A 14,777-nucleotide genomic window follows, 5' to 3' on the forward strand; every position below is an offset into this window, starting at 1 on the left:
CAATTTGCGAAGGACATGTTTAATGAGGTTGGGGTATGCCGAAAGATGAGCATTTGTCATCCATATCTCTGCTTTAAGGAAGTCTGCAATTGAGACATTACACTAAGCATTCACATTGACTCTTAGGAGGAGATTCTGGCTCGACTTGCTAAGTGCATTATTGTCCTTAAGAAGGTGTGCACCTTACTTGAGAGCTTTACAGATAGTACCTAGGGTTGTGGCTACATCTGATATATATGAATGCAATAGTGATCTAGAGTGTCCAGTATGCTGAGGATGGTGGGACATTATCAGTTGGAGCCGCTACAGCTAGGTGGAAGGCTAGCCACATGAGAGCTGAGAGATCATGTGACTGTGCCGAGACAGGAGGATGCAATGGTGAGTGTTCCTTTTCTTCTCTTTTTTTTTTTTTTTTTACATCTTTCCATCAGTGATCACATTGGTGAATTTGATTATCTGCAGGTGGTGAAGGTGCAAGATTTCTGCACTATGAAACGTATAAAACTTTTGACCGGATCTTGGTGCCTGATAAGTACATGCGTACATCTTACTCCCGGATGTGTGGTTGAGATGTTAGGGATGTAAAGAATTGTCTTGTGTGACATCTGATTGCCTGTCTGTATATTGAATTGAACACGGTAGTAACTCCATGGTACAGTATTATTCATTTCACCTGTCAGTGAATCGGTGTGTGTGCATATGTATGTATATCCCTTTTCACTTTTAGTGGGTGGTAACCTTTCTTCATGATGCTGCTCATTTACAATTCCTTTGTCAGATTAGGTACAACAACCACTGACTGTTATAATAACTTATGTTTTTCAGGTCTCTGGTGGCTAACCTGGCTGCTGCTAATTGCTATGATCAAGGAAAGCACCTGGACTTGAAAGAAAATTGGCAACTGGTAGAAAAAGCAAAAGTTTACTATATAGCCGTAAGTACCATTTTATATACCATTATCTGGTTAATGTACATCTAAAGTGATATTTATATGGAAGGTGCTATGAGTCACTGACCCAAAACAAGTATGCAAATCTGGTGATCTAATCTGAATCTGATTGCATTTGCTGCAAATTTGTTCCAGGTGGGTACAGCTATGGTGCCCATAAGATCTGCAAGTCAAACAGGCAATTGGTAAATCTTTGAAAAAGTAATGAATATGCACAGGTGTATATGTTTTAGTGACCACTATTGCAAAAAAATAAATAAAAATGAAAATATATAAAATTACTTTTTCCTATGTTGCTGTCACAGTAGGTAGCATTTTTAAAAACATTCACTGAATACCAGTTGGTCAGTCCAACTGGCAAAATAGTGTGTAATTGAGTAGCGTGGCTGGCCAGCATCTTTGTACACATTATTTCTAGGGAGTGCTATTGTAAAGAATAAAGGAGCTGCCGCCTGCCTCGCATCCCCCAGGCCTTCCGCCTTTCTTGCTCTTCCGGCCAGCAGCAATATTGTCTGCTGGCGCGAGTCCCCGGGTCCGTGCTGTCCCTTTCTCCGGCTGGTCTTCTTCTCCTCTCCTCTTCATTTCCAGTCCCGTCCTGTGACAAGCGGAAGTTTAAACAGTAGAGGGCGCTCTACTGTTGGAAATTTGCCTTCTCACAGAATGGGACAAGAAGTGAAGAGGAGGTGGAGAAGAAGGCCAGCCGGAGAAAGGGACAGCACGGACCCGGGGACTCGCTCTGGCAGACAGGTGATAGTATTGCTGCGTCGGTCGTCGCTGAATCCAACCCGCTGGGGATCGAGCAAAGTTTTCCGCCTGGACAGATCGACTAAATCGATTTTCGGATTGAAATCGGTTGATCGGTTAACTATTTCACAGCAGATTCCATCACAGTGAGCAAATCTGTTGTATATTGATGGGAAATCGACATAGTGTATTGGTACCTTAAAGAGGAACTCCAGTGAAAATAATGTAATTTTAAAAAGTACTTAATTTTTACAATAATTATGTATAAATTATTTAGTCAGTGTTTGCCCATTGTCAAATATTTTAAATCCCTGATTCACATTCTGACATTTATCACATGGCGACATTTTTACTGCTGGCAAGTGATGTAGCTGCTGCATGCTGTTTTGACAGCTGTTAACAGCTATTTCCCACAATGCAACAAGTTCACAGACAGGAAACTGCCAGAAGTACCACGGTACTCAGAGCTTCTAGTGGGAGGGGTTTAACCACAATATCAGTCATACAGCGCCCCCTGATGGTCGGTTTGTGAAAAGGAATAGATTTCTCATGTAAAAGGGGGTATCAGCTAGTGATTGGGATAAAGTTCAATTCTTGGAGTTTCTCTTTAAGGCTGCCTTCTGTATGAATTTGCCACACCCTCTGCAGCAAAACCACTTTATGGCTGGGAAGGCTGGTCTTATAGTGATATGGTTGGCAGGAGATGTGGCTGTAGTTGCACATACTGCAGGATATCCTCAGCTTCACAGAATGGAGTACGGTCAGGTGAGCAGTGCTGCTTTGCTATTGCATTTGCCATTGGACTTCCAAGCCTAGGTACAGTAGGCAGAGTAGTGTTAACCTTTTATATTTTTTAAATACAAGTGTTTTAGAGAGGCTGGCAAGGCTGCATAGTGTAAAACCTATCTATCGTGCTCAGTAGTGATTGTCATGAGGACTCATGGAGAAGCATGTGAACTGTTTGATCTGCTGATAGATTAGCAAAGCTCTTATTTGCTGTGATCACATTCTGCTTTAGCACATGATGAAGACTAGCAAATCAGAGACTTCCATATCTGTCACCTGACCAAGCCGATCAAATGCTTCTCCATGAATTCTCCTAGACATGACCATCACTAGTGCACAGTTTGCTTTTTTATCATTACCTGAAAGTATTATTTGTTGTCATGCCTATTTGACATGCTTTTCATATGTAATAAAGACTCTTCCTATATTTAGCACAGTATAGTGATTTGTATTGCAGCCTGGCAATAAAATTAGGTTATGTAAGTGATAGTTGTTTTGTTGCTTTGTCTGCGATTGTTTCACACATTTATGATGGGCTGTTAAGTTGAACAGGGCCAAACGTTTAGGTTTAGGAGAGATTAGTTGAAAAGAACATTTACCACTTTACATTTTATACAATCGTAAAATGATAAGAAAATGTTACAGCAAAAAAAAATTACTCATGAATCACTGGAAAAAGTGAATTTGTTCCTAGTATCCTTGATGTCCTATGTAGATTAACTTTACCAAAATGATCTTTGTTTTTACATTTTTATCCAACTTAAGGGATACTAGAGGCCAAAACATTAAGTGTAACTAATGTTTCCGGGAGTGCTCTGCAGATAATGAAATTGTGACGTCATGCACAGAGCGCTCCCAGCCACGCGCTGTAGGATGCTTGCAGCAGGCCAGCTCAGGCACAGTGATTCCTGACTCTGGCGACCCGGAAAAGTCTGCCGGAGGGGCTTTAAGTATCAAAGGAGAGGGATGCAGAGGAGAATAGGGAGGGGGAAGCAGTGGGCATCAGCTCCCCATTTATGCCCGCTTCCTCCGGTTCTTCTAATGTTTTGGGTTTTTGTATTCTTTAAATGTTTTCTAATCTTGCTGCTCACATTGAACTTCTTAGCAACCATGGCAGTGGTACTCCATTAGGAGCACTGACTTTTCATTTATTTTCACCTTGCTGCACAGTGCAGGAGCCCTTGTTCTTAGTTTTCAGCACCTGCACAAACTCATGTAGCAGATAATTTTGACATACCTTTGTGCCAGTTTCCTTTAGAAATACTGTGAAATAGCTATGCATTATATGCACATAAAGCACCCTGAGATAGACCTTGCCAGAGCTAAGCTAAATGGATTTCAGTTTTGCCAGCAAAAAGGGGAATTTCCCTTAAATCCTGTCAGACCGCTCTAAAGGGGGATTCTGATCAAATAATGCATTTCATACCTATTACTAGTTTTGTCTTCATTTTACTTTCCTCAGAGTAAAGGCATTGCAACATTTGCAAGCCTGCATCCTGACCTCAGTTTACATGCTTTATTACCTGCAAAACAGGCATTTTTAGCCTTGCTACTGTGGTGTAATGGCTAGCACACTTGCCTTGCAGCGCTGGACCATATCCCAGCCAGGAAAACATGTGCATGGCATTTGTATGTTCTCCCTGTGTTTGTGTGCATCTCCTCCGGGCTTCCTCCCACAACCCGAAAACAGATAATTAAATTGGCTTCCCCCTAATTTGGCCCCAGATTGCAATAGACAAAGGACTATGTTGAATTAGATTGTGAGCTCCTCTGAGGGACAGTTAGACAACATATATATTCTGTACAGTGCTGCGGAAGAGGTCAGTGCTATATAAAAAAAAATTATTTCCCTTGTCTCCCAAATATTAAAGATACACTTCTGTCCTTCCTGATCAGCTGTGAGATGGATGGATGTTGCTGTCTAAAAGGTCCCATTCAGGCTGCGCTAACCTGGATAGAGTTTTTAGTTGATTAGAGCTGGTCAATGAGGTGCAAATACTTCTGTCTTCCATGCGAATTGTATGCAGCTTTGAATTTGCCAGTTAGATTCACTATCTGTTGAACCTTGTTGGCCCATATAGAATTTGCATGCAATGTGAAATGATCTGCATCTAATTTACCATAATTATTCACAATGTCCAGGAGGGCTGGAAGCAGATCTGTAGTCATTGCTACAAGATTTATAAGACCATGCTTGAGGTAGCCAGGAAGAGAATGGGTGGACACCACTGGAGAGCATGCCATGTTAGCCTTCACCTTCATAGCACAGTTTTGTACAGAAAACAGGGTGCATACATACACACATGCAATTTTCATTGACCAATGTTACCAACTCAATGTAGCATTAGAGTCAACAGATTTTGAATAAAATGAACAGAATGTGCAGGTAAGCTCTCATACTACATGGAAGTGGTAACATTGGCCAGTGATTGGTTAATCAAAAATTAATGTGTGTACCAGACTGTAGTGTCTATTGTAGCTTTAGAATGCTGTATGAATTATTATAGCTTTTAGTCTGCAAGCTGAAATAGCAGAATTACATTGACACTATAGCAAGGCCTTGATTAGGGAGAGCTCTTCTTTTTATGGTGGAATATCTTATCTCTATGCTTACCAATTATTGTTAATTGTGCTGCAGAAAATTTGGTTTACAGCTAATTAGCAATTATTCTGCAGTTAGAAATTCAGCTGTTAAACAATTAGTGTAATATACATTGCAATGCTGCCTCTACCAATCACATTACTCTTGATCAGAATGTAAAAACTGTAATTTCCTGATAGTGAAAATACTAAACGTAGGAGAAAAAAAAAATCTCAAAAGCTGATGTTGGTTTTGCATTGTATTATAGACATTTTCAAGTTGTGAATAATCTTTCCTGAAGCAGCGATTCCTCAAGTAAAAAAAAATGCATACAGGGCAGAGGCTATAAATAGACTTGGCTTCATTGTTCTGGAATTACAGTGCAATATAAACCAGGTGTTCTTCCTTCTATCAAAGTTTGGCTTTGCTTAGTAACCAATATCCTTTTAGAGTGTTACTGTTTTTTTTTTTTGTTTTTTTTTCTTCTTAAATAATACTTTAATCGATAATGCAAGTACCTGCAATACTGATAATAGCTCAGATTTAAAATACTTTAATATGGCTCGTACTGCTCAAACTAAAGGCCGAATATAGATAAACATTTCATAATTGTGTATCATAGGAATGCAATTAAAAAATGTCCCTTTAACATAATGTAGAAAAGGTAGTCTTCAAAGAAAATGTAAATGTTAAGAAGACATAACTGTAGATTAACAAGTGATAAAATATTACATTTTTTTAATAATACAATTCAAAATGGTTGCAACAGTGCCCTTGAAACATTTTTTACCAAATTTTGCAGGGCCGTTTGCAAACTCACATGTATGAGGCATGTCACTCTGCGGGATCAGGGCTCAATCCTTTGGGTGGCATTGCAAGGTCAAGCTGTACATACATGTCACCAGCTTTCAGGCTAGCAATGCATTCTGTTGATGGAGGGTGGGAGGTGCTTAAGGAGGTTGTGTGTTGGGGGTGATGAGGACGATGCTCTCGGCCTAATCGATCCACTGGGTTTATGGCTTATCAAGATGCATGGGGGGGGGGGTGGAGATTAGTTGCCACGCAGGCTAGATCCTCACCAGATGTGGTAATTGGCTGCCTCAGACAAGTTTCATCTAGTTTATGTATGAGACTTAATATCTGACTTCACACCTTTACCGACTGAGCAAAGCAGAATTCACTTAGCTGCTAGTCCTTTATTTATCCTTTTATTCTGGTGAGGGGGAGATGTGCAAGCAGGTTAGACTTCTCTTCCACATGGCAAATCTGTCAAGAGACCAAATATTTAGTGACCATGGGCAAAAGGAGGAAAGGACCAATAGCTGGGTCTGCACTCTGATTTATAGGAGTCTGCATCCAATCATAGATCATATTCAATTCCTGCAAGTGAAGCTTCATGTCATTTAGAGAACAGTATAAGCTATAGAACAACACACGTCAATCAATATTATTAATAATAAATTAATGTAACCACTTCCTGCAAAATGGACATTTATAAACGTCCTATTTGTGCACCTTTAGAATCAGAATCCATTTATTTCGCCAAGTACAAGGTGAATTGTACCCGGAATTGATTTTGGCACAAGCAGGGTCGGTGATGGTACAGTAACAGAAGTAAGCAAAACAAAAGTACATTAAGCATACAGTAGATACATTATATATACAGTAGATACATTCAGTGTCTGCCAATACAGTACATACAGTGGATACCTACAGTGGGTACAAATGTTATATAGGCATAGATAAAGTGTAGAGGATAGAGGAGCTTGTAGAAAGATGGACCCAGGGGTAAGGACCAGGGGAAGATCCGCTGCCGTCTAGGCACTCAAAACGCTTCTGCAGCGATGCTTTGAATCGGATGTCCCCCAGTCTATCCTGGGAAAGAGAGAGAGAGGGGATAGAAAAAGGGAGTGAAGGAAAGCCAAAGAGAGAAGTGAAAGCAGCGAGTGTGAGACCTGGAGAGCGAGACCTGGCCTGGCAGGTTTATGCAGTTGAACAGATTAGTGGAGCAGGGTCTAGCTTCTGGGTAGTAATCCCAGCAAGTTCAGCGGTGAAGGGCCTTATTTTACTAGGGGACAGATGGTGGTCTGGCTCCCTCGGCAGCAGCAAAAACATTGGCAGCAGAGGGGGGGGGGGGGCAGCAGGCCTGGAGACATAAAGGTTCATATATGGACTGCCCTGCAGCTTCCATCGGAACAATAGCAGGGATCCTGAAATGTCCTCACCTTATGCTGCAGCCTCCCTGTGATGTGGAGCTACGTGGAGTTATGCAGCTCTGGTCATAGCTGGCCATGGTGTGCCTTTCCCTAGCGGTGGCAGCCAGACTGATGGTGAGCAGAGTCCCAGGCTCAGCAGGCAGCCGCAGCTCCATGTGGAGGAGCGACATCAGCTCCTCTTCTATGGCCGATGTGTGGGGTAAAGTGCTGTGGGGCGGCTTAGTGCAAATAGGAGGTTTATATAACGATCCATTCAGCCGTGGAGCACACGCATGCACATTTATACCCTTCAGCCCATAGTATGAAATGGTTAATAATGATGGTATATATATATATATATATATATATATATATATATATATATATATATATGCCCATCCTGAATTCTAGCTCCCCTACTTGTTTTTCTAGTGCACTGGCCACAGGACTACTATAACACATTACATTGTTGTTGTTCACTTGCTATTGAGTTATGTCCGACTCTTAGCAACCCCTTGGACCACAGCATGCCAGGCCCCTCTATCTTCTACTGTCTCTCGAAGCTTGTCATGTTTATTGCTTCCATGATACTATATAGCCATCTCATTCTCCTCCTTCACCACCTCCTTTTGCCCTCAATCTTTCCAAGCATCATGGTCTTCTCCAATGACTCCAAAAGTCATGCCTTCTCATTTTGTGTCCACAGTATTTCATCTTCAGCATCTCTCCTTCCAGCGAACCGTCACAGTTAATTTCCTTAAAGAGACTCTGTAACAAAATTTTCAGCCTTAGTTCTTCTATACTATAAGTTCCTTTGCCTGTTCTAATGTGCTCTGTCTTACTGCAGCTTTTCCTAATTGCACAGTGGCTGTGTTATCTCTGTTATATGATCTAATCTGTTTTCTTCTGTCGGCACAGCCGGGCTAAGGCTGGAATGTCTGGAATGTGCAGGGCTGCTTGTGATTGGTAGAAGCTATACACACACCCTCCAGGCCCCCTGCAGGCTCTGTATGACTCACACACACTGCTTATGTGAGCCTATCACAAGCTGGTTAGTTTGTTTGTAAACACTGCCTAAAACTGGCAATTACAAGCTTTGCAGCAGAGAGTGGCCGAAACTGCACAGAGGGGCCCAGGAGAACATAATGAATAGAATGGTATGCTTTTTGCTGTAAAAACTTTAGAGTACATATTCTCTTTAAAGGAGTTATCCGGGCTTTCAAAAGAAAATGAAGGCTTCTTACCGGGAGCTTCCTCCACCCCCAAGCTCCCAGGACCTCCCTCGTCGCACCTCTGCGCACAGCCGTTCGCCGGAGCTCCGTCCTGGTCCCCGGTGATGACGTCAGAGCGTCCTCCAGGTCGCTTTGTACTGCGTCTGCGCGAGCGGCGCTGTCAATCACCGCCACATGGGCCGGAGCGGAGGTCCTGCGCAGGGAGGTCCTGGGAGCTTGGGGCTGGAGGAAGCTCCCGGTAAATAGTCTTTATTTTCTTTTGAAAGCCCGGAAAACTCCTTTAAGGATTCATCACATTACATTGGTGATGCATAAAATGGGGCATGTAAGAAACCCGAGCGAAGGATAAGTGTACAGCAGATGAAGAGGAATGAGAGAAAACCCAAACACTGTGTCTGACCTACAAATCTGTCCACAAAACCTGTCCAACCTACATTTCTGATCTTACTCAGAGGTATACACCTAGCCGCTCACTTCATTCCTCCAATGAACTTCGCCTGACCGCCCACCGCATCACACAGTCCCATGCACGCCTCCAGGACTTCTCAAGAGCTGCTCCAACACTTTGGAACTCACTACCTCCACCCATTAGGGCAGCCCCCTCCTTCAACATCTTCAAGAAGGCCTTCAAAACTCACCTTTTCACTGTGGCCTAATACCCCTCACAATTGCTCTAAACCCACAACGGAACTCTGGTCCCTACCTTTCGTGTCTCTACCTCTCCTTCTAGATTGTAAGCCTTTGGGCAGGGTCCTCCTCCTTTTGTGTCCTACCTGATCATGCACCTCCATTACTGTGAACCCATGCTATGCACTTGAGTGAACCTAACTTGCCTAATCTCCATGCTCCATCCAGTGACTGACGAAGCATTACCTTATGCTCATTCTGTGCTGTGTGATCTGGTTTTCTTGTATTCCTGTATTGTCATATTGCTGTATGTCACTCCTAAATATTGTCTGTAACCTAAATTAATGTTCAGCACTGCGTAATATGTTGGCGCTTTATAAATACAATACATAATAATAACTGTAATGGGAAGTGCAATAATTAAGGGCAGGAAATGGGTGTCCTGTAAAGGAGAAACATGTAATGGGGACTATTACAATAATAAAGTGTTAAAGAGGAACTCCAGTGAAAATAATATATTAAAAAAAAGTGCTTCATTTTTACAATAATTATTTATAAATGATTTAGTCAGTGTTTGCCCATTGTAAAATCTTTTAAATCCCCGATTTACATTGACATTTATTACATGGTGACATTTTTACTGTTGGCAGGTGATGTAGGTGATGTAGCTGCTGCTTGCTTTTTTGGCAGTTGGAAACAGTTGGAAACAGCTGTAAACAGCTATTTCCCACAATGCAACAAGGTTCACAGACCGGAAACTCCAGGAGTACGTACTCGAGTTTCTTTTGGGAGTGGTTTCACCACAATATCTGACATACAGCGTCCCCTGATGGTCTGTTCGTGAAAAGGAATAGATTTCTCCTATAAAAGTGGGTATAAGCTACTGATTAGGATAAAGTTCAGTTCGTGGTCGGAGTTTCTCATTAAGCCTCACCCAGTTTTGACAAATCCTTATAAAAAATAAATCCCCTCTCCCGCCATTAATGCAGGGGTGCCAGGGCTCCCTGAGATCTAAAAATTATTTGAAGGAGTTCAGTGTTCTCCCCAGAATTTCTTACCAGCCGGGTGGCATTAAAAAGTAGCCGGGTGGGAAAGTAAGGTCACGTTGGGTAGAGTTGGAGGGTGATGCTGGGTGCCACTACTAGGTAGGGAGGGGCAGGGTGGATCGTGTTGGGTGCTACTTGGTAGCAAGGAGTGTAGGTGGATCATGCTGGGTGCTTTTGAATGAGGAAGTGGGTAAGGAGGAAACACACTGGGAACTACTGATGGGGAAGTTACACTGGATGATCTCGCATGATGTACACATGCTTGTTGCTTGTCTATGTGGTAAACAGCATGCACTACAGAGGGGGGGAAAAAGGACTGGGAAAGAAAAAACAAGGAGGAAAGTGTGTGAGAGACAAAGGGAAATGTGTGAGAGGGAGAGACAGACTAAAGGTAGAAGAAAAAATATGTATACCAGTGTGGAAAAGAAAGGGGGGGGGGGCAATAACAAAAAAAAAACAATGTGTGGGTCAGAGAGGAGAGGATTGCAAGCAGTACTACCTTCTAAATATGAATGTAATACGAGTAAGAATGCAGCACTCTCACAGCTCCTGTAACTTGCACAGCACACTGCAGAAGGGCTGCAGACAGGTTTACATCAATGTAACATCTCCGAGCAGAGCAGTTGGGGGGGGGGAGGACAGCAATATAGTAGTTGTAAAAATGTCTGTCTCCTCTCCTCCCAGCAAACAAAGTGCATCTGAAAGGGGGGCATGCCATAGAGGTGACGCTACACCAGGCACAGTAGGCAGAGGCAGCTAATAGCTATCAATCACCACCTTACCAGGGATTAACAGATAACTATCTGCCCTGCAATGCTGTCTCCTCGGCATAAGCGAGCGCTGATCCACACTCTTCCCTGTGCTCTGATTTCTGACCTGCGAGGCTGGAGCACTTTCTGGGAAGTTTGCTGTGATGTGAAGACTTGCTGGAGGAGGAGAGCCCGTCCTCTGCACTAGTCATGCAGATCGGGATTCAATAGCTCCGGCTCCGTCCTTTGAAGTTCCCGCGATAGGATACATAAAATATTGACCCAGGAGAAGGACCAGGGGGGTAATTTGCTGCTGTCTAAGGCACTTAACCAGCCTGGCATTCTATTAAGATCGCCAGGATGGCGACCGGACGTTTTTTTTTAATCAACAAAAAACTATTGCATGCAGCCAACTGAAAGTTGGCTGCATGAAAGCCCACTAGAGGGCGCTCCTGATGCTTAACAAGGAAGGCCGCGATGAGCGGCCTTTATTGTTTCGCTTTCCTAGTCGCCATGGCGACGAGCGAAGTGACGTCATGGACGTCAGCCGCCTCCGATCCAGCCCTTAAGGCTGGCCGGAACTGTTTGGTCCGGCTGGGCTCGGGCGGCTGGAGGGGACCCTCTTTCGCCGCGGCGGCGATCAGGTAGCATGCGCGGCTGGCAAAGTGCCCGCTGCGTGTGCACCTTTTTATTTCATGAAAATCGGCCCAGGAGGGCCTGAGCGCCAGGCTGCTTGCCTGAGCGCCAGGCTGGTTAAAATGCTTCTGCAGCAATATTTTGTATCAGATGCCCCACGGTCAGACCTGGGGAAGAGAGAGAGGAGATGAAAGGAAATATAAAGAGAGAGAGAAGGTAAAAAGTGAAGTGAGTCCCCTTTGGATTCGGATAGTGTCCTGGTCCTGTTTTTACCCCCTTGGCTGCATGGAGCGAGTTCTGGATCATGTGCATGGGACTAGCCATAGGTGAGCAGGGCGAACTGCATGGACCCCTCTGGGTACAGACCGTGTCTTTGTGGCCTAGTATGGTGTGTGTGTGTGGAGTAGCCACAAGGCCATGACCCAGGGACAGGGGATCATAAAAACAATCGACTGCGGTGGTGAGTGGCTCCTCTCCCTACCTAGGTGTGGCGAGCGAGTTCACTGATCCAGTTGGACAGGGACCGACCTGGCTACCTTCTAGATGGAGCTGGTGGCCTTGGCTCAGTTTTCCAGCTAGCAGAGCAGCGTCTGAAGCAATGGCCATGTTCCTTCCGGGCTGGAGCAACTGAGTTAATGCCCTATGTGTTCTGAGACCCCTATGTATCGCAGACTGGCAGCGGCAGAGAGATGGAGGGGGACCAGCGGCAGCAGGCATACTCCTTCATGCTCCAGCAGTTGGTACCAAGTGTGGGCAGCCAGGAATCGGCAGTTGATAAGCACGTGGGCCACACGTGATCAGTAGCATGCTTGTTCTTCCTGTGGTGCATCCCACAGCGGGGCATGGTGACCTGGCTTTCTAGCAGCAGCAGGGTAGGCGACCCCCAGGTGGTCACTGTACTGACTCCTGGTTACTCTAGGAGCAGCGGCAGTGCTTCTTTGTGGGAGATGGTTGGCACAGCTGACTTGGCACCCGTAGAGATGCTTTCAGGGTCCGGAGCCCATCGTTCTCAGGTCCCCTAGGATGGGGGAGCTGGGGGAACTTATCCCCGTGCTCACCATTGGAAAAGGGGAGAGAAAAGGGGTGAAAAGACCTATTCCAGCTCCATCTCTTGTCACAGTTCAAAGATTATATATGTACATTTGAGTTGGAGCTAAATTCTCCATGTTTTTCTCCTTGTAGAAATACATTATATAGTCTATATAGACTTCTATATAATCAATAGACAGGTTCATATCTAATGCATTTTTTTTTCTTCCTTGGGCCAAAAAACCTTGCTGTATGCTGCTTTTTCTACACTTTTTTGTATTAAGTTACATTGCACTGCCACCACATACATGCATTTTCATGCATACGTGCGTGTTAAAATGAGCATGCAAAAACACATTGGCACAAAAGCATTATTTGGTGGAGTTGTAACTTAAAGGCAACCTACAGTAAGAAGGATATGGATTTTTCCTTTTAAAATAAAACCAGTTGCCTGACTCTCCTGCTGATCCTGTGTCTCTAATACTTTTAGCCACAGCCCCTGAACAAGCATGCAGATCAGGTGCTCTGACTGAAGTCAGACTGGATTATTGCTGCATGCTTGTTTCATGTCTGTGATTCAACTACTACTGCAGCCAAAGAGAACAGCAGTATTATGGTAGAGAACAGAGGCGCCAAAAGGATAAAAACAATATTTAAAAGTTTTAAAATTATTGCTTAGGAGGCAGTGGTGGACTCACCTCCCACAAGCAGACACAACAACTGTGTATTCACAAAAGGGACATTTATTGGTATACTCCAAATAAGGTCGCAACGCGTTTCGCAGGTCAAACCCGCTTCATCAGGCAATTATAGGAAGGAGCACACAACTGGGGGTAAGAGGCAACACATTTGTACAAATCCTGAACAGACTGCATATCAATAAACATAAATATTTGTATGATGGAATTCACTGGTGTGATTTAAATTAACGGGAAGAGGTGGCTAATTATTGTATTTTGGGGGTGGAGGGGGGGGGGAAGAGGATGGAGGGCCGGGGGGGGGGGGGGAATGGGGAAAGAATTGGAGATGGGAAATGGGAGGGGGGGGGGAAGAAGGGGGGGGGGGGTTTGTTTTAGGGGGAAGAAAGATAGTGGTAATTTCCACTATCTTTCTTCCCCCTAAAACAAACCCCCCCACCCTTCTTCCCCCCCCCTCCCATTTCCCATCTCCAATTCTTTCCCCATTCCCCCCCCCCCCCCCCGGCCCTCCGTCCTCTTCCCCCCCCCTCTCCCCGCCCCCCCCTCCACCCCCAAAATACAATAATTAGCCACCTCTTCCCGTTAATTTAAATCACACCAGTGAATTCCATCATACAAATATTTATGTTTATTGATATGCAGTCTGTTCAGGATTTGTACAAATGTGTTGCCTCTTACCCCCAGTTGTGTGCTCCTTCCTATAATTGCCTGATGAAGCGGGTTTGACCTGCGAAACGCGTTGCGACCTTATTTGGAGTATACCAATAAATGTCCCTTTTGTGAATACACAGTTAATGTGTCTGCTTGTGGGAGGTGAGTCCACCACTGCCTCCTAAGCAATAATTTTAAAACTTTTAAATATTGTTTTTATCCTTTTGGCGCCTCTGTTCTCTACCATAATACTGATTGTATCCACCTTTGGTGGAGGGGGATACCCCTTCTTGTTTTTCAAGCCTACAGAGAGCGACTTCTTATTCCTGAGTGAGGACAGGCTAATCTCCTCACCTGCCTATACAGTGGTTGCCTGGAGGTAACCCTGGTTTGTGAGTATACAATTCATACTCTTTCTAATTATCCAATTACCTTGACATACTACACCATATCGGGCTCTCGGTTCTTCTCTTCTTCAAAGAGAACAGCAGGACTGCCAGGCAACTGGTATGGTTTAAGAGGAAACATCCATACCCCTCTCAGTTTAGGTTCCCTTTAAAGCTCTTTTTTTGCCCTTTAACCACCTGAGGCCAAGCTGCAGAGCCGTAAAACTCAGCACACAAGTGATTTTCTCCCCACCAGCAGAGCTCTATGTTGGTGGGGTCTGATCGCTCCCCCAATGTTTGTTAGTTTTTTTTATAAATATTTATATTTTTGAATAAAATGTTGCTTTTTTTTACCGTCCTTCCCTCCCTCCTCTGGGCAGCCTATTAGCGTGATCAGTTGTGATTAGAGTTGGGCCGAACCTCCGATTTTAGGTTCGCGAACCCTGTTCGCGAACTTCCGCGAAAGGT

The 14,777-nt window shown here is 44.1% G+C and overlaps 1 protein-coding gene across 3 annotated transcripts in view; it reads left to right on the plus strand.

Annotated features, from left to right (window-relative positions):
* The window catches only part of ADK (adenosine kinase), a 374,760-nt gene that overhangs the window by 310,974 nt on the left and 49,009 nt on the right, over nt 1-14,777 (plus strand). For all 3 annotated transcript variants that reach the window (XM_068255379.1, XM_068255381.1, XM_068255380.1), the window contains one exon: nt 826-934. In XM_068255379.1, the coding sequence (XP_068111480.1) occupies nt 826-934 (109 nt within the window). The remainder of the gene's footprint in view (nt 1-825; nt 935-14,777) is intronic.

The sequence above is a fragment of the Hyperolius riggenbachi genome, chromosome 10 (genome assembly GCF_040937935.1).
Source record: "Hyperolius riggenbachi isolate aHypRig1 chromosome 10, aHypRig1.pri, whole genome shotgun sequence".
In the NCBI taxonomy this organism is placed as follows: domain Eukaryota; kingdom Metazoa; phylum Chordata; class Amphibia; order Anura; family Hyperoliidae; genus Hyperolius; species Hyperolius riggenbachi.